Raw genomic sequence first — 20,589 nt, 5'->3', positions numbered from 1 at the left:
CCCGATTCTCGCGCAATTTGTCTGCTACTGATTTGCGGATTGGTCGCGACAACAGCTAAAACACCTGCTTGGGCATCATAATTTGTTGCAGGTCGTGGTTGACGTTTCTCATGTGGCTGAACACTTCCTATTTCCTTAAACAACGTAACTATCCGGCGAACGGTCCGGACACTTGGATGATGCCGTCCAGGATACCGAGCAGCAGACATAGCACACGCCGTTGGGCATTTTGATCACAATTGGTAAACGGTCCATTTTAACACGGGTAATATGTCACGAAGCAAATACCGTCAGCACTTGCGGAATGTTACGTGATATCACGTACTTACACGTTTGTGGCTATTACAGCGCCATCTATCACAACTAAAACATTCATATTTCTTTACGTAATAAAAAACGGGGGTTCCTATTTAAAAAAAAAAAACGCTGTTGATATCCGTTTGACCTATGGCAGCGCCATCTAACGGGCCAACCATAGTGCCATCTGGTTTCCCCCTTAAAGCTAGACGAGTTTAGTTCTTTGTAGTTTTTTCGTTTGATGCTTATTTCTTGAGATATTTGGCCCAGTCACTATCAATGGACCACCCTGTATATGAGATTGGTGATCCCAATACAGAATCTGCGTTGTGTGTACTGAACGACACAACGTCTGCTTGCTTACAAGTGAGGAGCACGGGGCGGGAGAGAAGATGGGCGGCGTTTCAGACGGTACGCACCTCCTCAGGAAGCCGTCGGCGCTGGCGAGGTCGGCCCAGCGGCGCCGCGCGGAGCCCTGCAGCCGCAGCCGCACGAAGCCCGCGGGCGTCGCGGCGCCCGCCTCCGGCCGGCACGGCGGCGTCGCCTGCGCCTCCCCCTCCGCCCCTCCTTCCCCCTCCCCCTCCCCCTCCTCCTCTTCGCCCGGCGGGTACGGCGGCGGCCACGACAGCGCGTCCAGGCGCACCAGGTACTCGCAGCGGCCGCGGCCCGCGCCCTGCAACACGGCGAGGCGCAGGTTACTGGCGGGCAGCCAACTCGGGATCCCCATTCTACGGTCTCTGGACAACCTCACGTCTGGCCACCAACAGTGATCACACGGGGAATTGCAGAGGTGTAAAAATTCTCCTTCCAGCCTGCCTGCCCCTATCTCTGCCGCAACCATTAAAGCAGCTCAACCTGCTGTAACAGAACGCTGGACTACACGCGTACAGAAGCACAGTGGTAAAAGCAGGCCGATTTGGGTTTCCGCTAGACTGGAAAGCTTCACGGGACCCTTTCTGCCTGATGCACCTGTCAATCCAACCAAACTAGGCAGGTATATGGAGGGAGATTTAGTGCAAGTTTATCATAACAGCGGGAGCACCAAAATGATCAAATGAAACTTAAAGGAGATTGAGGATAAATTGTTGTTGTTGTTGTTGTGGTCTTCAGTCCTGAGACTGGTTTGATGCAGCTCTTCATGCTACTCTATCCTGTGCAAGCTTCTTCATCTGAGGAACTACTGCAACCTACATCCTTCTGAATCTTCTTAGTGTATTCGTCTCTTGGTCTCCCTCTACGATTTTTACCCTCCAGACTGCCCTCCAACACTAAATTGGTGATCCCTTACTGTCTCAGAACGTGTCCTACCAAACGATCCCTCCTTCTTGTCAAGTTGTGCCACAAACTCCTCCCCAATTCTGTTCAATACCTCCTTATTAGTTATGTGATCTACCCATCTAATCTTCAGCATTCTTCTGTAGCACCACATTTCGAACTCTTCTATTCTCTTCTTGTCCAAATTATTTATCGTCCATGTTTCACTTCCATACATGGCTACACTCCATACAAATACTTTCGAAACGACTTCCTGACACTTAAATCTATACTCGATGTTAACAAATTTCTCTTCTTCAGAAACGCTTCCCATGCCATTGCCAGTCTACATTTTATATCCTCTCTACTTCGACCATCATCAGTTATTTTGCTCCGTAAATAGCAAAACTCCTTAAATTAAGAATTGAGTAATGTACACCAGTCACGAAACAGAGCCCACATCCATCAGGAGAAAAGTTCCTGTGCGTCTATGTAGCAGCTTCATATAAGTCAGTTGGTGTCACGCGATGCAAATTGTGCAAAAAGTTACTAAACATTCATTCGGGAATCCCGAGTACGTTACGACATGTTTGCAAATTTGACATGCAGTTCCCTCACTCCATAAATATTTTAAGAGAGTACAAAGCAGGTGACAAGTTTGTGGATATGTGTGTTTAGGACTTGAGGCCATTTATCAGCATATAGGCTTTGTAAATCTAGAGCAAGCATTGACTGAAATGGGAATAAAATATGGCTCAGCGGGTATTAAATACCACATTCCCGTGGTATGCAACGTAGTGCAAAGACACCTTAGTATGAAACAAAAGCTTCTTCTTTCAGCTATGTACTTTTTAGATTAACATAATATGGACACCGAGCTTCGTGTTCAGTAGTATACATTTGGAATCTATAGAATGAACTATTTTGGCTACTTACAATGAATTCAGCGAACCTGACAAACACACTGTGGAAAAATAATTAAAACTGGTATACCTGTGATCGTATTTGGCTGGAACACTCTAAGGTTACAGAAACTGGACTTCCTAGACCTTACTTTGGTTGGCGTTGCCATATAGTAGACTACTTAAGGTTCTTAGGGGCAAAGTATCTCGACTTTCGCAGATGGTTCTCATTACTTCACAAAACACGTGTTAGAGGTGACCTGATGATGGTTGGAAATGAGAATAGCCAGTACTAGTAGAAAGAGAATGAAGTTGCACAGAAAACTGTTCGTAAAGAAATAAGTAAATGAGCCAGAAATACGCCGATAAAGGAAAAAAAAAGAAAAAATAACATCCACTATTTCCTGGCCTACAATGACCCAAAATGAATATGTACGTCTTTGAGCTTCGTCTTGAGGTACTCGGGTATTGCCATCCACTTCTGAATCGCACTCATAACAGCGTAATGACAGCGAGCAGAATAAACTAAGTAGCGTAACACAGCGGACAGACGGGCAGGCAACCAGGACTTCTTTATAGCCTGCTTGGGTTGGGCACAGCTTGGCTTCATTGTAGCTAAAGCAGTCTGCCCGTTCCAATGATAACGGGCATCAGCTTGCCTGCCTGACTAACAGGCAACCATGGCAGGTTAAAGGCGGAATGTGTATACCTTTACAACAGCGCTCCGGTAGCGAGGCAAAGTGGCACCACCCAGTCAGTTATAGTTTACAGCTTTCTACGTCACCTACTAAATAAGCACCATGAGAAATAAGATGCGTAGCTAACGACTGAATGCGATCGGGCCTACTACATAGCATATAAAGAGTAGGCATAACACAAACCTCAAATGAAGCTAAGCTTATAGTTAAGCACTTAACGGGAACAAAATATTCTAGACTTAATTCGTCCGTGTTGTACGGAATTCCTTGAGGCTAGCGATTGCATTATATATTTACGAAATAATTTTCACTGCTTTGGTCACTTTTCACTAATATTCATTAGCAGGATGTGTTTCGGCATCATGCTGCTTTCATCAGGTGACTTACATTGATGTAAGAGTGATAAGGATTATTTGCTGGGCGTGCCAGTGAGGTTATGTAATAGTATTTAACCTTGCACAGGAAGATTCATTTATTTTAGTATAGCCTATACCCTAAGTGAGTTGCATGACTGGATAATTTCATTAATGAATTTACTTACACAGTAACAGCTTAGTAACTGATAAGCTAAAAAGTTACAATGTAAATTTCTTCAAACATTTCTCTTATGCGGAATGCTTATTTCATTAATACAAAGCGTTAACTGAAAAAACACATTGTCTTAACATTACTGAACAACCAAGGGACACCAAATAATCGCACGTATAATATTTCCCATGACATAAGCACGGTTATATAACAAAATTGTATTTTCGTTATTTATGGCATTTTAACAATTAAAATAGCTTATCTTCGCAGTAAAGAGTTGGAAATGTCAAGTGCACCATGTAAGTACATTAATTATCAGTCAATCATACATATCAACAAAATACTTTATGAGTACCACATAAACACCCTGTCCATGAGCGCAGAACAATTTCTGGACTGAACTTATATTTAGCAAGAGAGAATCGAAGCAAAACTCAAAACAGCATTAAACATTCTCTGCAAAGGAATGAAACTGTAAAATACACTACCTAAGGATATTAACGAGACTATTGAAACAAACTCATTTAAAGATTCTGTTACGAAGTATTTCTTAAGTAATATATTTGTACAGTGCCTGGTTACTTTGATAACACAGGCAACTGGTTCTGTACACAACCAGTTCCTTGCTGCTCACCGGTCACTGTTAAATCCGTTTGCTCTCGGCGAGCGGGAAACTTCATGACAAACAAATAGGATTTGTTTGCTGTGTGTACAGCAAGCTGTGACAAGAATAATTAATCCAGAATAATTAGTGATATGGAACCTGTGCACTTCGCGTTATTAGTGCCGTAAATAGCGCTGCCGTGCGAAGCTAGACTGCCATGGTTTAGTTGTATCTAAGTGACTGTGTAACAACTTTTCGTAGAGAACGTAATATACGAGTACAAGCGACTTCCTGGCCATCTGACCTTTAATAATAAATGTTCATTACGGGAAAGTTTATTATTCATTATGGCTGGTTGATTAGTTGACTCGGAGGTGGGGACTAAACAGCGAGGTCATCGGTTCCATCGGATTAGGGCAGGATGGGGAAGGAAGTCGGCCCTGCCCTTTCACGGGAACCATCCCGGCATTTAACTGAAGCGATTTAGGGAAATCACGGAAAAAAAATTAGAATGGTGGGGCGCGGGTTTGAACCGTTCAATCATTATGCAATTAATTACAAGCTCCTGGTATATTCCGTAACCTGTTCAAGTTGTTTGACTGCGAAATTCACGACGTCTATTTAAGTAAATTGGACTATTATGGTGTAATAGGAAGTGACGCAAAATACCACAAATAGTATCACAAAGTGTGCCAATAGGAGAGAGTCTTTTATTCAGTTATTAGTCATCACGAAGATGGAAACTAATTACATGTGGTGACTCTCAAGGTTTATCTTCCGACGCTTACTTTTTCTTGTCTGGATTGATGTCCATGCGTCCGGGTCACGGTACCAAACCGTGTGTTGTTTTTGGTAGCCACACGTGAGACGACACTTAGTCGTCCGGTTGCGGATTGACAAAAAATGTTGCAGGAAGTCTATTACTTGTTTTCAGATGGAAGGCGCAGATATGAAGGGGCTGCGATGTGGTTGGTGCATAGAAGGACGGTCCTCCACTGTGGCGCTCAGACGTGGTCACTAAAACGTTGCCTGTCTTCATTTTCCCATGTAGACCAACGTCGGACCACTATGACATTCTAACGCCCCAAAAAATCTGGATGTTGCACGAGCCAACCATCCAGTCAAATGGAGACACACAATGCGTCCCCTTTCAAACTCAGTCGGATGCTCGTAACGCTGTCTCGCACTGTGATCGCTCAACATCTGGCGTTGTTCCCACGCCTTCTGTACCGCACACGCCCTGCTAGAGCACTAAATTCGTACAACACTGACGCACCATGGTAGCCTTTCCATCACCGAGAACTGCAGTTATTTTCCTTTACATGCCTGGTAGAGACGTGTACTTGTACGAACTACCTGCACTGTTCTAACAGTCTACCCCACTTAAGACGTGCACATTTGCATTGAGTGTAGTGCGGTAGGTTTCTAAAAGATTCCGAAAGGAAAAATTATCTGGAAAACTTATTTGGATATTACAATTTGATCGCTTTAATTCATTTTCAACATGGATGGATAAAAGCAGTAGGATCCTAATTCATAAGCTCAGTAACTGCTTACCCAGTGACAAATACTATCTCTGATCGTGATGCACAGTTAGTTAGCATAAATAAAATAGTGCCTTATAGTAGGGATTTTCTCAGTAGAAACCAGAATAATTAATGAATCCAGGACAAACGTTTTTAAGGATAGTTTACAAGAGATGAGCTGGGATGAAATTCATAATGAGCTAAATGCTAACATAAAATATAATCTATTCCATGATAAATTGATATCATTGTTTAAAAATAGTTTTCCACAAAAGCTAATCAGAAAGAGCATCAGAGAGCCATGTAAAGAAAACCATGGGTCACTAGAGTGATTAAAGTATCTTTTGAAAGGAAATATATCTGCTGGCAGGAACAAGAGGAGATCCTGCAGTAATCGTCACTATAAAAACTACTCAAAATTACTAAGAAAGGGTACAAAAAAAGCAAGGGTTATTCACATTATGTCAGAAATCGGTCATCCGAACAACATACTTAAGGCTATATGGAATGTAGTGAAACGAGAGACAGGACAACAAGCCACAGAACTAGAAATCACTATTGAACTGAACAGAAGGGCTATAAATGACGAGTCACAGGAAGAAAATATATTGAACAATCATTTCTTACTTATAGTATAAAGTACGAGGACAAATAGTTCAAAATTACAGCAGTATGTTGAAAAAGCAACTTCCATAAAAGTGAACCAAATGAATGTCTTTCAGTGCTCTGTCAAACTCTTCACGCAGTATCGTATTTCCCATTTCATCTTCATCTACATCCTCTTCCATTTCCATAATATTGTCCTCAAGTACATCGCCCTTGTATAGACCCTCTATATACTCCTTCCACCTCTCTGCTTTCCCTTCTTTGCTTTCCCTTCTTAGCTATTGCTTATCTGAAGCGTGGTCATTCGTGGACAGCACATTGCCACGCTTCACCAGGTGTGATATTTTAAAAGAAATACTGAAAGGTGTGTAAAAATGAGTGCTACCTACGTTAGATGGTGCCAGCATAAGTATAGCTATCATAGGAAAGGAAGTCCCACATCTCAACGAGTACTTTTTTCTGGGCGTACGTTTACACGCGGTACAGAGTTGCCTGGAAACACTTTTCAGAGTTTCGCTTCGAGCTTGTTTTGTAATAGTGTTCAATATTTTTTCTTAGTATTCGCTTTTAATGTGCTGCAGTCTTTTTCTGAAATTACGTTTTCCAAATGCGATAAGTGTTCCAAGTTGCAACAACGTAGCGCCCACATCTTGAAGATGTTGGCAGTACCCCGTATGAGCTCTGTTCAGATGGGATGAGACCGTCAGGTGCGATTCTGGCTGAGGCGACACGACACGTTACACGACACGTCGCTGTGGAGTCCGGCTGTCCGCACAGTGCTCGGCGTTCCCATTGCAGCGCCGCGACAACACAAGACAAGACAAGACGCGGCAGGTGGGCGGCCAGCAGTACGAGTAGCCCCCGTGTGGGCCACGTAATTACTCGAGTCTGCAAAGAGGTTCTTTGACTGTCCTTCAGCCTTAAAAACCATTTCGATATGTCAGTTACCTTTAGTACACAGAATTGTACGACCCAAAATGCACCCAACACAAATCGGCCAGCGACTACATTTTTTTACAGCAACCTTTTCAAAATTTTGCTCTGTGTTTTATTTAATTTCGAAGTATCACAATTAGTATAGGCAACAGCGAAAAGAAAACCAGTTCATTATCAAAATGCAAAAATATCAATTTTCTTTCGAGTAGTTTCATCAAACCTGAATGAGAAAAATAGCATAGCCGAGAACACTGGTGAATCGCAGAACACTGATTTTAAATTTTTTACGTGAAAAGTAAAAGTTTTACTGAGAAACGAAGTACAGACACGGATGTATAATTGCTTCATCTACACAAAACAATTTTTTTTAGACACATGACACATGAACTAAAATTACCCTCTTGGTGTATTATGTGATACAGTTGCTTCAACTACATCTCTACGACGCACTCCACGGATGCGCACTGCTTCTGTATCATATCATGAGGTACATCGAATATTGTATCACATATCATATCGCCTCAGTGAGAACTGTGCCTTGCCTTCATAAGAACGCCATTGTCCGAAACTTTCTATTGACCTGCTGGAAGCTTCTACAAACACGTTAGTTCGCCTACAGGAATGTATTATACAAGGTGCCACTGATTGTTCTGACTGGACTAGGATGGCTTCTATGATGGCTCCATGAAAACAACAGTACTCTTCTAAATTTTTATCGTCTGACATTTTCCCTGAATACATCCGGGCTACTTTTGAGAGGGACATGTCTGCAGTGAAGAATGCATCATCCACTATCGATTAGTTTTAAGTGGCTGTCGAGCGGTCATTAATCAGAATAATTATCTAACGCTTCCTGTCTCCTACTGCACCCACGAAAGGATGAGTATCTGCTGCCATCAGGAGCGTGAGCAGATCGCCCCCGTATACATTCATACATACATCCTTGTTCCATAGATCATGAATATGACATTTTGTAATGATGTGGAACATGTCACTTTAACATAAGGTTTCTTTACACAAATTAATTAATTAATAAACTTTTTACTACTTAATATCTAATAATTCATCTATTGAGTAGGAGTTGTCATTCAGAAATTCTTTTAATTTGCTTTTAAATGTTGGTTGACTATCTGTCAGACTTTTAATACTATTTGGCAAATGACCAACGATTTTTGCGGCCAAAGTGAGATTTAATCCAGAATAGTGAATATCATCCTTTCTTCTAGTGTTGCAGCTATACACTTTGCTGTTATTTTTCAACTTGGATGGGTTACGGATGACAAATTACATACGTGAATATATGTATTGCGAAGGTACTGTGAATATCCCGGGTTCCTTAAATCAATGTCTGCAAGGTGAACTCGGGTGAGCTCCAGCTATTATTCTGATTACACGCTTTCGTGCAATGAATACTTTCTCTCTTAATAAGGAATTGCCCCAAAATATGATGCCATATGAAAGCAGTGAATGAAAATAGGCAAAGTAGGCCTGTAACTCAGTTGTCCGTCAGTGAGAATCAAACGTGTCCCGCAGCTACACGGTGTGGAGTAATGAAAGTGTGTTGTGGCTAGGACATGTGGTGACTGACCTGAGCTCGCTGCGTGGCCGTGTCGAAGGTGGCGAGGAAGCGAGCGGAGAACCGCGTGTCCAGACTGCCGGCGCCCGCCACCAGCCGCTGCACCAGCCGCTCCACCAGCACCGTCACCCCGGAGGACAGCCTCTCCCCTGCACACACCAGCACAGCACTGTCCACGTCTGTCACCACACAGACTGCCAGCTACTTCATCAGCCACTCCACCTGCATCGCCAATCACCAATCACTCCTCCATCACCATAGAGGACAATCTGCACTGCACACGCCAGCACACACTGCACACACCTCTCCTCACACTCATTACCAGTTGCCACACCAGCCAGTCCACTTGCATCTCTTGCCACCCTCATCATCGGCTGCTGCACCAACCAGTCACATGCACCACCAACACTGTATTAGATCATGTGCTGCCCCACCAGCACCACCAGCCGGTACAAACCAGCTCAAGGCTCCTCACTGCTGCCTCCGCACTGCCACTGGATAATCCACCCCTCCTTCCCCTCCCCCCTCCCTCAACAGACCTGTCACTTAGAATCCGGTGCTGGAGGTCATTCTTTCAGTCCTGGAGAAGGGCGGGGAATTTCCCTCGTTCCAATCCCTCCAGGATTGCCGCAAGTCCACTCAGCCCCCTGCCAGATGAGTACCAGGCATCCTCTCCAGGGTTGGGATGGAATGTTGGGTAACGCGTGGCGGAGGTCAAGTGCCCGCTATCCTCTCGCTCCTAGTGCCAGGGCGAAGAAGTGCTGCACTCTGCCTACAGTCCCGGTGACGAGCTTACGCCAAGGGCTTCACTGTGTGCCAGGAGCGACCAAGGGAAATCTCCCAAATACCTTCATCACAGCGTGGGATTGAGACTATTTCAATAACAAAAAAGGAACAGAAATTAATATGTGTGTGTGTGTGTGTGTGTGTGTGTGTGTGTGTGTGTGTGTGTGTGTGTGCGGGCGCGCGCGCGCTCGCGGGCGCGCCAAAGCTTAGGAGGCTAATGGGCAGAGATTTCACGTGTATTTATTTGGTTACAATTAATTAGTTGACTTTATATTCCACATGCAGGAAAATTAAAGAGACCCTTGGAGAAAAGGTAATCAGCTGTATCAATATCAAGAGCTGAAATGGAAAACCACTCCCAAGCAAAGAAGGGAAAGTTGAAAGGTGGAAGGAGTGTATAGAAGGTCTATACGAGGGAGATGATCTTGAACGCAATTTTATAGAAAGGGAAGTGGACATAGAGGAAGATAATACGGTAAATACAGTACTCCAAGAAGAATTTGACAGACCTGTGAAAGATTTAAGTCGAAACAACGCCCCGGCAGTAGACGATATTACGTCAGAACTACTGATATCCTTGGGACAGCCGCCCCTGACAAATCTCTTCCATCTGGTGAGCAAGATGTATGAGGCAGGCGAAATACCGTTAGACTTCAAGAAGAATATAATAATTCCAGTTTCAAAGAAAGCAGCTGCTGACAGATGTGAAAACCACCGATCTATCAGTTTAATAAGTCAAATACTAACACAATTTATTTACAGAAGATTCTGGAAAATGTAAGAACACGTCAGGCCATACTGACACTACATCTTATCTTGGAAGATAGGTTAAGGGAAGGAAAACCCGCGTTTATACCATTTGTAGACTAAGAGAAAGCTTTTGACAATTTTGACTGGAATACTCAGGAATTCTGAAGGTAGCAGGAGCAAAAGGTTATTTAAAACTTGTACAGAAACAAGACGGCAGTTATAAGAGTCGAGGGGCATGAAAGAGAAACAGTGGTTGAGAAGGGAGTGAGATAGAGTTTTGAAATACCCTAATGTTACTCAAACCGTACACTGAGCAATCAGTAAAGGAAACCAAAGAAAAATTTGGAACAGGAATTAAAATCAAAAGAGAAGAAGTAAAAACTTTCAGGCCTGCTAGTGACATTGTAATTCTGTCACAGACAGCGAAGGACTTTGAAGAGCATTTCAACGGAATGGACAGTGCCTTGAAAAGAGGATGCAAGATGAACATCAACAAAAGCAAAACGAGGTAATGGAATGTAGTAGAATTAAATCAGGTGTTGTTGAGGGAATTAGATTAGGACATGATACACTGAAAGTAGTAGATGAGTTTTGCCATTTGTGAAGCAAAGTATCTGATGATGGCCAAAGTAAAAATGGTATAATATGCAGACTTGAAATGGCAAGAAAAGCATTTCTGAAGAAGAGAAATTTGCTAACATCGAGTATAGAGTTAAGTGTCAGGAAGTTTTTTCTGGAAGTGTTTGTATGGATTGTAGCCACATATGGAAGTGAAACATGGACGATAAACACTTTAGACAAGAAAAGAATAGAAGCTTTCGAAATGTGGTGCTACAGAAGAATGCTGAAGATTATGTGGGTAGATCACGTAACTAATGATGACGTACTGAATAGTTTCGGGGAGAAAAGAAATTTATGGCACAACCTGACTAGAAGAGGGGATCGGTTGGTAGGACACATTCTGAGACATCAAGGGACCACCAGTGTAGTACTGGAGGGAAGCGTGAGGGTACAAATTGTAGAGCGAGACCAAGAGATGAATACAGTAAGCAGATTCAGAATGATGTAGGTTGCAGTAGTTACTTGTAGATAACGAGGCTTGCACAGGATACAACACCATATGTAAATGTTAAAGCGAGCTTTGTAAGGAGATTTTCTATGAACTGGCAAACTGGAAAAAAAGGCAATTTTTTCCTTAAAAATTGTTAGTAATTTCATACCCTCTTTCGGTTAATAGATTGTTGTTTGTAAACACTACATTAACAGGAATGTCGTTAGTCTCCAGCCTCCCACCTTGCAACATGGTCACAACCATGTAGCCCCGTACTATCGGTTGCTACAATCCTGCCTGCTTGCGACTCTTCTTCTGGAGATCACACGAAAACAATACATCAACAGACTGTTTCCAGCCGAACCAGTGGTAGGAGCCACAGTACCCTGTGGTCCCTGGCTCTCCACTGGAGGTGTAAGCATCGAAGCATCGCCATAAACTGCAATGTCATCACGCCACTAACTCGCTTCTGCGAGTCATGTGCCTCCACAGTATCCTTCCACCAGGTGAGTAGTTAGGTCGCCGTCCCACCACTATGCAGCAATTCTTTACAATCAGGTTTACACCGATCACACCTAGTGGCTCCTCAATTGGAATTCCTTCCCTGAGTAGTCTTTGCACTCTGGGCTTAAACCAGCTGCACAACTGATCACTCGGAGTTCTCATTGGTGAATCGACAAGAAGTCTCTCACAGTGTCCACAGACTATGCTCATTCTAGAGCACCACTGGCTACAGCCTCCATGGACTACATGGATCGTCAAGCATCCGATGCTCAGCACCGCCTACACTCACAGACTAAGTCCATCCTCGAGAGCTGACACTCACCACTACCTCTGGCCTCCATAAATTACGTCTGTCCTTAAGCACCTGACACTCACTGCCACCTACAGCCTCTACTGACTGTATCCATCATCAAGCACCTGACAGTACAGGCTATGGCCTCCATGGACTACATCCATCATTGAGCACCCAGTGGTCAGTGCCACCTGTCTCCATGGACTACATCCACCCTCAGGCACCCAATTCTTACCGCCACCAACAGGCTCCATGGAGTACGTCCATCCTCGAGCTTCCAATGCTCACTCCCCTATACAGTCTCCATGGACTAGATCCATTCTTGAACACCGAATGCTCACCACTACCTAAGGCCTCCACAGACTTCGTCCATCCTCGAGCACCTGACACTCACCACCGCTGACTGCCTCATAAACTTCAGACTATGTCATTTATCGAGTACCCTGCAGTCATCTAGTTCTCATTCATGTACTGTCAGCCTGAACCAAGTAGTGCAAGTCACGTCCCAAGAAATCGTGTTATTGTATTATGTCCATTGGACTTAATATACTATTCTTCCCTGTTACCTGGGCACTTTAATTGCAGTGTCTTCCACCCTCTTAGACACGAACATTAAATTTACTGTGGAACCAAAGTTTGGCGAAAGAACCAGATGCATCTGTTTAAGTCACAATTACAGTGTGTAAATTTTAGTAGGCGATCTTCAACGTTCGCAGTCATGTCGTCCTTTGTTGCGTATAATATTGTCGTATGTTCATAGTTATTATTTTGGGACTGCATAATCACAACTGAACAAAACACATTTTTGTGCCATCATCCCCCAAAATCAGAAGCTTGCAGCAATAAGATGCATATTATATAGAATAAAAAGGATTACGCTCAACAGAAGAAACTCTGAAAAAGAAATGAGTACAATCATACGAAAAGCTAGGAACAATGGGTATGAGTCACCTGTAATACACAGACCCAACGAGAAAGTCAAACACATATACGAAATAAACACAATGCATCCAATAAATACAGAATGCAGGAACAATCACAAGCCTCAGACCCACAAATACACGCAACACCGCTGCACAATCACAGTGTCTCAGAAAAGAAGCACATTATACACTAGACTTCCATAAGTACGTTAACACAGAAATTGGGAAACATACTAAACATACAGGGCCTCTAGGCAACATATAAAACAGTGCAAACCCTCCAAACAAATATAAGCCAACCAACAATCAAAACAGACGATTACCAAGGATCAAATACACAAAAAACTTTAATATGAAAGTTATGGTGCAGTACACATGGGCATGACATGTAGAAATTGTAAAACAGGGTACAAAGAACACATTAGCTGCTGGAAGTATGAAAGAAAACATTCCACATTTGTCACATTTGTACTTAAAATACCGCAACCATCAACCTACAAACATGGAACAAGATACGAAAATAATCAGAATAAACAACCACAACAGATGCCTTATACCAGTGCAGATAAACTACAACGTCGAGCAGGCCATTGCTGTAACACAAACATGTGATAAACAACCAACACACATCAATACAGGCTCCCTAACAAACTTAATAAAAGAAACTATGAGATGGAATTTAAAAAAAAAGAAATCCATTTGTACACGCAACCATATTAAAACAAATACATATTCACACACATACACACAAAGATCACGATATGACAAAGACACATTCAGTTGTTAGCGGTAACATTCGCCAAACGGCAACACCATCCAAAACACAACATCAAAACGAGTATGGGTTCCTGGTGCTGTGAAAACGAATTTTCAAATAGCAGTAAGCAGATGAAGAACCGATGTAACAAAGGAAGCAGATAACTTGTAGATCAGCATCCACGAAATCTGTGAGTAGAACTTTACATTATTACATCATAGAAATGGAAAGATTGACATGTGTTTATAATCTTACATACAACGTTCTAAATGAACAGCACTCAAGACTTGAAAACAGCTTCTGTCCGTGGTTATATCGCCATCAGTGGGTTTTGCCGAAGGAGAGGAAGTTTTCGGTCATTGTAGGTGGGAGGGAGTGAAGTGCACATTGAGGTGTTGCGCAACTTCTTGCAGCGAACTGACATACTTTTTATACATTTATTTTATTAAGAACTGAGCAGGAATAATAGTTTACTGTAATGTGTGTGACGTAACTTTTGGTACTTCGATTTAAACTAGCTTACTACTGTAGATAAAATCTATGTACCAAAATCCTGAAGTCATAGATGCTAGATGATAGTCTCTAAGTATCCCACTAAAGGCAACTTAGAAAGCTGGAGATTAGCACTAACCGTACATCTCTGTCAGAGATCGCGAAGACAAGATAAGAGGCGTTTCAGTAGTCATTCTACCCGCGCTCCATACGCGACTGGAACGGGATGTAGCCCTAACATGGGCTCAATGACAGGTGCCCTCTGCCATGAACTCTACAGTGGATTGCAGATTGTGTATGTAGAGCAGATGTAGCTATAAAAGGGAATAACTGTAATTATTTTACAGTGATGATCCAAAAAATTATGTCCACCCGTTCAACATCGTGTGTCTGGGCCTCAATACAGCAGCGATTTTGAGTGGTCCGAAATGGACAGGTTTTTGGCTGGTTTCTGGACGGAGGCTATGTGGTGGCAGCCCATACCTGCCCACGGGCCACACTGTTTACGTAAATATGAGCCGGTGGTTTGTGGGCACCAAGTTGACGACCGGTAGCGTCCCAGATGCCTTAGGGCCTGAATCTAGTGGCGAAAATGCCAATGTAAATACACCACACAGCTCCTAAAACTAGTGTAATGCTGTACTGGACTTCTGACACGGCCGGTTATCCTGCTGGGAAATGCCATCGCCGTAGGGGGAAACATCCAACACGAGGGGATGCTGCAGGTGGCGCCGGTGCACAGCTCTATTGGTGCCTTCGTCACTACAGCTGCCCACACCGACCTGAGTCTGTGACAGAGGGCGTGTATCGCGGAGCCGTTCCACATTCAGAGACCGTTGACTTTGTATAATAAGGAATGTGATCCATCCGACCGGGCGACACGTTTCCATTGGTCCGCGGCCCAGTCACGATGATTCCGTTGTTGCCTACTGCAATAGCAGTTTACGACGTAGTTGGGTCAACATGGGAACAGGTAGTGGTCGTCTGCTGAGCAGCTCCGAAACACTTGCGCCTCCACCAGCACTGTCGCCAAATCAGCCACAGATAGCACTGCGGAAACTATTTTGTACCATTTTTTATGTTCCCAGCAGAGACATAAAACAGCTACGCAATTCTCTGTAAGCTACTCCGTGAGATTCACTCGTAGAAGAGTTACTGCCATTAAATGTTCAGTACAATCGCTGGATTTCGAGACACACCTTCATGTAGAAGATGAGAAAAAAAATTTCGTCGATATTTTCTTTAATAAAACGAACGAGAGTACTTACATTGTTTGATGGGGCTACACAGACGTCGTATTGCAAAACCTCCTCCTTTGAATCCAAAGATTTCCAGACTGTAGTGAGACTGAACATCTAAGTGTACTTGACGGATACAGAGGAAACATATCTTTAATTAACCAGACGCAGCGAGCGTTTGTAATTCCAGAAGAGTTGCTCTTCTGACAAAAGTGTTACCTTCTCTTTAAAGGAAATGGTGTCAGGGGCTGCAACACACTGCTAATAGTTCCCTCTCCTGCTCAACTCTCAAACGGAGCGACGAAAAATTCCTGTGTACTCATGTTCAACCCCTAATCTCCTTTTTGTTATCCGTACTCAAGATGAACGTTTGGGGCTGTAAAATCGTTCTGAAGTCTCTTACAAATGATTGTTCTCTAAAAGCCTGCAGCAGCGTTTAATGAGCAGCCCGTGTTCTTCCATCTAGTGAGTTCCACCTAAGCTCACGTAGCATTCATGTAACATTCTCGTACTGATAGAAGTGAGCAGTAACAAATCTAGCAGAACGCCTCTGAAATGTCTCGATGTCCCCTTTAGTCCGATCTGTTGAGTATCACAAACACTAGAATAGAATGGATCTCACCAGCGTTATGTTCGCATTTTCCTATGTGCTCCACCATTTCCCAGAACTTTACCGGTAAACAGTAGTCGCCTTTAGTGCAGCTGACATCACCCCTTGCTCCATTTTATGTTGATCCGCAAAAGTACTTCATCGACATGACCGAGTCAAGCATCATACTGTATTCGAACATTACAGCAATATTACAGAAATGTTTCTCATACCCAGGCGTATTAACTTTGAATTATCATCATTCAAAGCAAGCTGCAGTTCATTGCGTCAAGCAAAAATTACGAGCCGGCATATACAGGGTGTTTCAAAAATGACCGGTATATTTGAAACGGCAATAAAAACTAAACGAGCAGCGATAGAAATACACCGTTTGTTGCAATATGCTTGGGACAACAGTACATTTTCAGGCGGACAAACTTTCGAAATTACAGTAGTTACAATTTTCAACAACAGATGGCGCTGCAAGTGATGTGAAAGATATAGAAGACAACGCAGTCTGTGGGTGCGCCATTCTGTACGTCGTCTTTCTGCTGTAAGCGTGTGCTGTTCACAACGTGCAAGTGTGCTGTAGACAACATGGTTTATTCCTTAGAACAGAGGATTTTTCTGGTGTTGGAATTCCACCGCCTAGAACACAGTGTTGTTGCAACAAGACGAAGTTTTCAACGGAGGTTTAATGTAACCAAAGGACCGAAAAGCGATACCATAAAGGATCTGTTTGAAAACTTTCAACGGACTGGGAACGTGACGGATGAACGTGCTGGAAAGGTATGGCGACCGCGTACGGCAACCACAGAGGGCAATGCGCAGCTAGTGCAGCAGGTGATCCAACAGCGGCCTCGGGTTTCCGTTCGCCGTGTTGCAGCTGCGGTCCAAATGACGCCAACGTCCACGTATCGTCTCATGCGCCAGAGTTTACACCTCTATCCATACAAATTTCAAACGCGGCAACCCCTCAGCGCCGCTACCATTGCTGCACGAGAGACATTCGCTAACGATATAGTGCACAGGATTGATGACGGCGATATGCATGTGGGCAGCATTTGGTTTACTGACGAAGCTTATTTTTACCTGGATGGCTTCGTCAATAAACAGAACTGGCGCATATGGGGAACCGAAAAGCCCCATGTTGCAGTCCCATCGTCCCTGCATCCTCAAAAAGTACTGGTCTGGGCCGCCATGTCTTCCAAAGGAATCATTGGTCCATTTTTTCAGATCCGAAACGATTACTGCATCACGCTATCTGGACATTCTTCGTGAATTTGTGGCGGTACAAACTGCCTTAGACGACACTGCGAACACCTCGTGGTTTATGCAAGATGGTGCCCGGCCACATCGCACGGCCGACGTCTTTAATTTCCTGAATGAATATTTCGATGATCGTGTGATTGCTTTGGGCTATCCGAAACATACAGGAGGCGGCGTGGATTGGCCTCCCTATTCGCCAGACATGAACCCCTGTGACTTCTTTCTGTGGGGACACTTGAAAGACCAGGTCTACCGCCAGAATCCAGAAACAATTGAACAGCTGAAGCAGTACATCTCATCTGCATGTGAAGCCATTCCGCCAGACACGTTGTCAAAGGTTTCGTGTAATTTCATTCAGAGACTACGCCATATTATTGCTACGCATGGTGGATATGTGGAAAATGTCGTACTATAGAGTTTCCCAGACCGCAGCGCCATCTGTTGTTGAAAATTGTAACTACTGTAATTTCGAAAGTTTGTCCGCCTGAAAATGTACTGTTGTCCCAAGCATATTGCAACAAACGGTGTATTTCTATCGCTGCTCGTTTAGTTTTTATTGCCGTTTCAAATATACCGGTCATTTTTGAAACACCCTGTATATATATATTAAGGAAAAAATGCAACATCAAGAAGAAGTTGTACGACATGAACGAAAGTTGTAGACGTGTTTCTACATCTGAAACATCATGTCTATTCAAATTTCGCGCCAGTCGCGTAAGAGTGGGCTTAGTAGCGCCAGTGTAAGTTTGAAAGTCACATTTACTTTAAATACACGCTGTAAAGGTCGTGAGCGTTAGTTACCTTTGAGATTGGACGTGGTGAGCTGATGTTAGTCAAGAATGCCTTTCAGGCGACAAGGCGCCATTATCAACACCTCACTGTGTTCGAGCGAGGACGTCTAACAGAGCTACGAGAAGTTGCATGTTCCTTATGCGATACGGCAGAAACACTTGACAGATATGTAGCCACTGTACACGAGTGCTGGCAGTGGTGGTCACAACAATGTACGGTCGCAAAAAGACCGGGCTCCGGACGGCCACGTGACACTGCCGTGAGGAAAGAACATCATGTTCGGCGTATGGCTCCGTCGCATCGTACTATATCTGCAGCAGCAGTCTGAGCAGCAGTTGGCACCACAGTGACAAAACGAACTGTTACAAATCGGCTACGTCAAAGACAGCTCGAAGCCAGACGTCTTGTATCGGGCACTGTGCTGGCCGAAACGACCACCATTCGTAGTGTCAAGTGTGAGCTCATTGTACGGCATGTTGGAGGTCCGTTGTGTTTTCTGATGAAAGCTGGTTCTGCCTCGGTGCCAGTGGTGGCCTTGTGTTGGTTAGGAGGAGAACAGCTGAGGAGCTGAGCCTGGCATGTCTGCGTGCTACACACACCGGACCTACACCTTGATTTCTGGTCTGGGGTGCGATCTCGTGGTTATTCCATGCAGCCTGACTGCAAAATTGTACGTCAATCTTGTGATTCGACCTGTTGTGCTTCCATTCGTGAACAGCATTCCAGGGGCATTTTCCAACAGGATAACGCTCACCTACATACATCTGTTGTAACCTAACGTGCTCTACAGAGTTTCGATGTATTGCCTTGGTGTGCTCGATGACCAGATCTGTCTCCAATGGAGCACATGTGGGACATCATCGGTCCACAACTCCAGCGTCATCCACAAACAACATTAATCGTCCCTATAGTGTCCGACCAAGTGCAACAGGCATGGAACTCCATCCCACAAACTGTCGTCCGCCGCCTGTACAACACAACGCATGCACATTTGCATACTTGCGTTCAACATTCTGACGGTTACACCGGTTATTAGTGTAGCAGCATTTCACATTTGCAATGGCTTATCTCGTGCTTACATTAACCTGTGACCTTGAATGTTAATCACTTAAATATAGTACCTAGGCAAATGTGTTCCCGTAATTACGTCACTCTGCATTAATTATTTTTTGGTTTTGCGGTTTTTTTCCATCAATGTACACACAGGCTGTATCGGGTATCAGTGCAGGTACTTGTATTGGTATACTGAACATCATTACATCAGTATTTATGTCATTTGTAGATTAATACTTACAGCTGTTACATGTCATATGTGTTTAACTTGGGTAGTACCTGGAAATGCGTATGTTGTTGTTGTGGTCTTCAGTCCTGAGACTGGTTTGATGCAGCTCTCCATGCTACTCTATCCTGTGCAAGCTTCTTAATCTCCCAGTACCTACTGCAACCTACATCCTTCTGAATCTGCTTAGTGTATTGATCTCTTGGTCTCCCTCTACGATTTTTACCCTCCACGCTGCCCTCCAATGCTAAATTTGTGATCCCTTGATGCCTCAAAACATGTCCTACCAACCGATCCCTTCTTCTAGTCAAGTTGTGCCACAAACTTCTCTTCTCCCCAATCCTATTCAATACCTCCTCATTAGTTACGTGATCTACCCACCTTATCTTCAGCATTCTTCTGTAGCACCACATTTCGAAAGCTTCTATTCTCTTCTTGTCCAAACTGGTTATCGTCCATGTTTCACTTCCATACATGGCTACACTCCATACAAATACTTTCAGAAACGACTTCCTGACACTTAAATCTATACTCGATGTTAACAAATTTCTCTTCTTCAGAAACGATTTCCTTGCCATTGCCAGTCTACATTTTATATCCTCTCTACTTCGACCATCATCAGTTATTTTACTCGGAAATGCGTATACCAAGAGAAAAATTCTAGACCTCGTGCCATTTCCGATTTAATTATAATTGACGTTAGCCAAATACGTCATTTCGTGCACAAATTCAGGCGTTTGCAAAATGCGTAATGCACAGATGTCTGTGGGTCCGCCAGTTACCAGATGCTCATCGTGCTTTTATCGGAAATGATAGATAGAAGCTAGGTGCACAAAAGCAACGTTTTTATCGGTTAGAGGAAACGGAACGAAGAACACGTTTGGCGACTCTGTCTCTGGCAGGCTGGTTGAATTTGCGCACGCAACGACATTGTATAATT

At 43.6% G+C, this 20,589-nt stretch overlaps 1 protein-coding gene across 1 annotated transcript in view; it reads right to left on the bottom strand.

Annotated features, from left to right (window-relative positions):
- Nucleotides 1–20,589, bottom strand: part of LOC126252643 (uncharacterized) — a 273,111-nt gene that overhangs the window by 109,848 nt on the left and 142,674 nt on the right. The window contains exons 3-5 of the mRNA XM_049953545.1: nucleotides 8,940–9,076; nucleotides 941–970; nucleotides 717–841 (exon numbers count right to left, since the gene is read on the bottom strand). Coding sequence (XP_049809502.1) covers nucleotides 717–841; nucleotides 941–970; nucleotides 8,940–9,076 — 292 coding nt within the window. The remainder of the gene's footprint in view (nucleotides 1–716; nucleotides 842–940; nucleotides 971–8,939; nucleotides 9,077–20,589) is intronic.

The sequence above is a fragment of the Schistocerca nitens genome, chromosome 4, assembly GCF_023898315.1.
Source record: "Schistocerca nitens isolate TAMUIC-IGC-003100 chromosome 4, iqSchNite1.1, whole genome shotgun sequence".
Classification (NCBI taxonomy): Eukaryota; Metazoa; Arthropoda; class Insecta; order Orthoptera; family Acrididae; genus Schistocerca; species Schistocerca nitens.
This window is presented reverse-complemented; position numbering and strand designations above follow the sequence as displayed.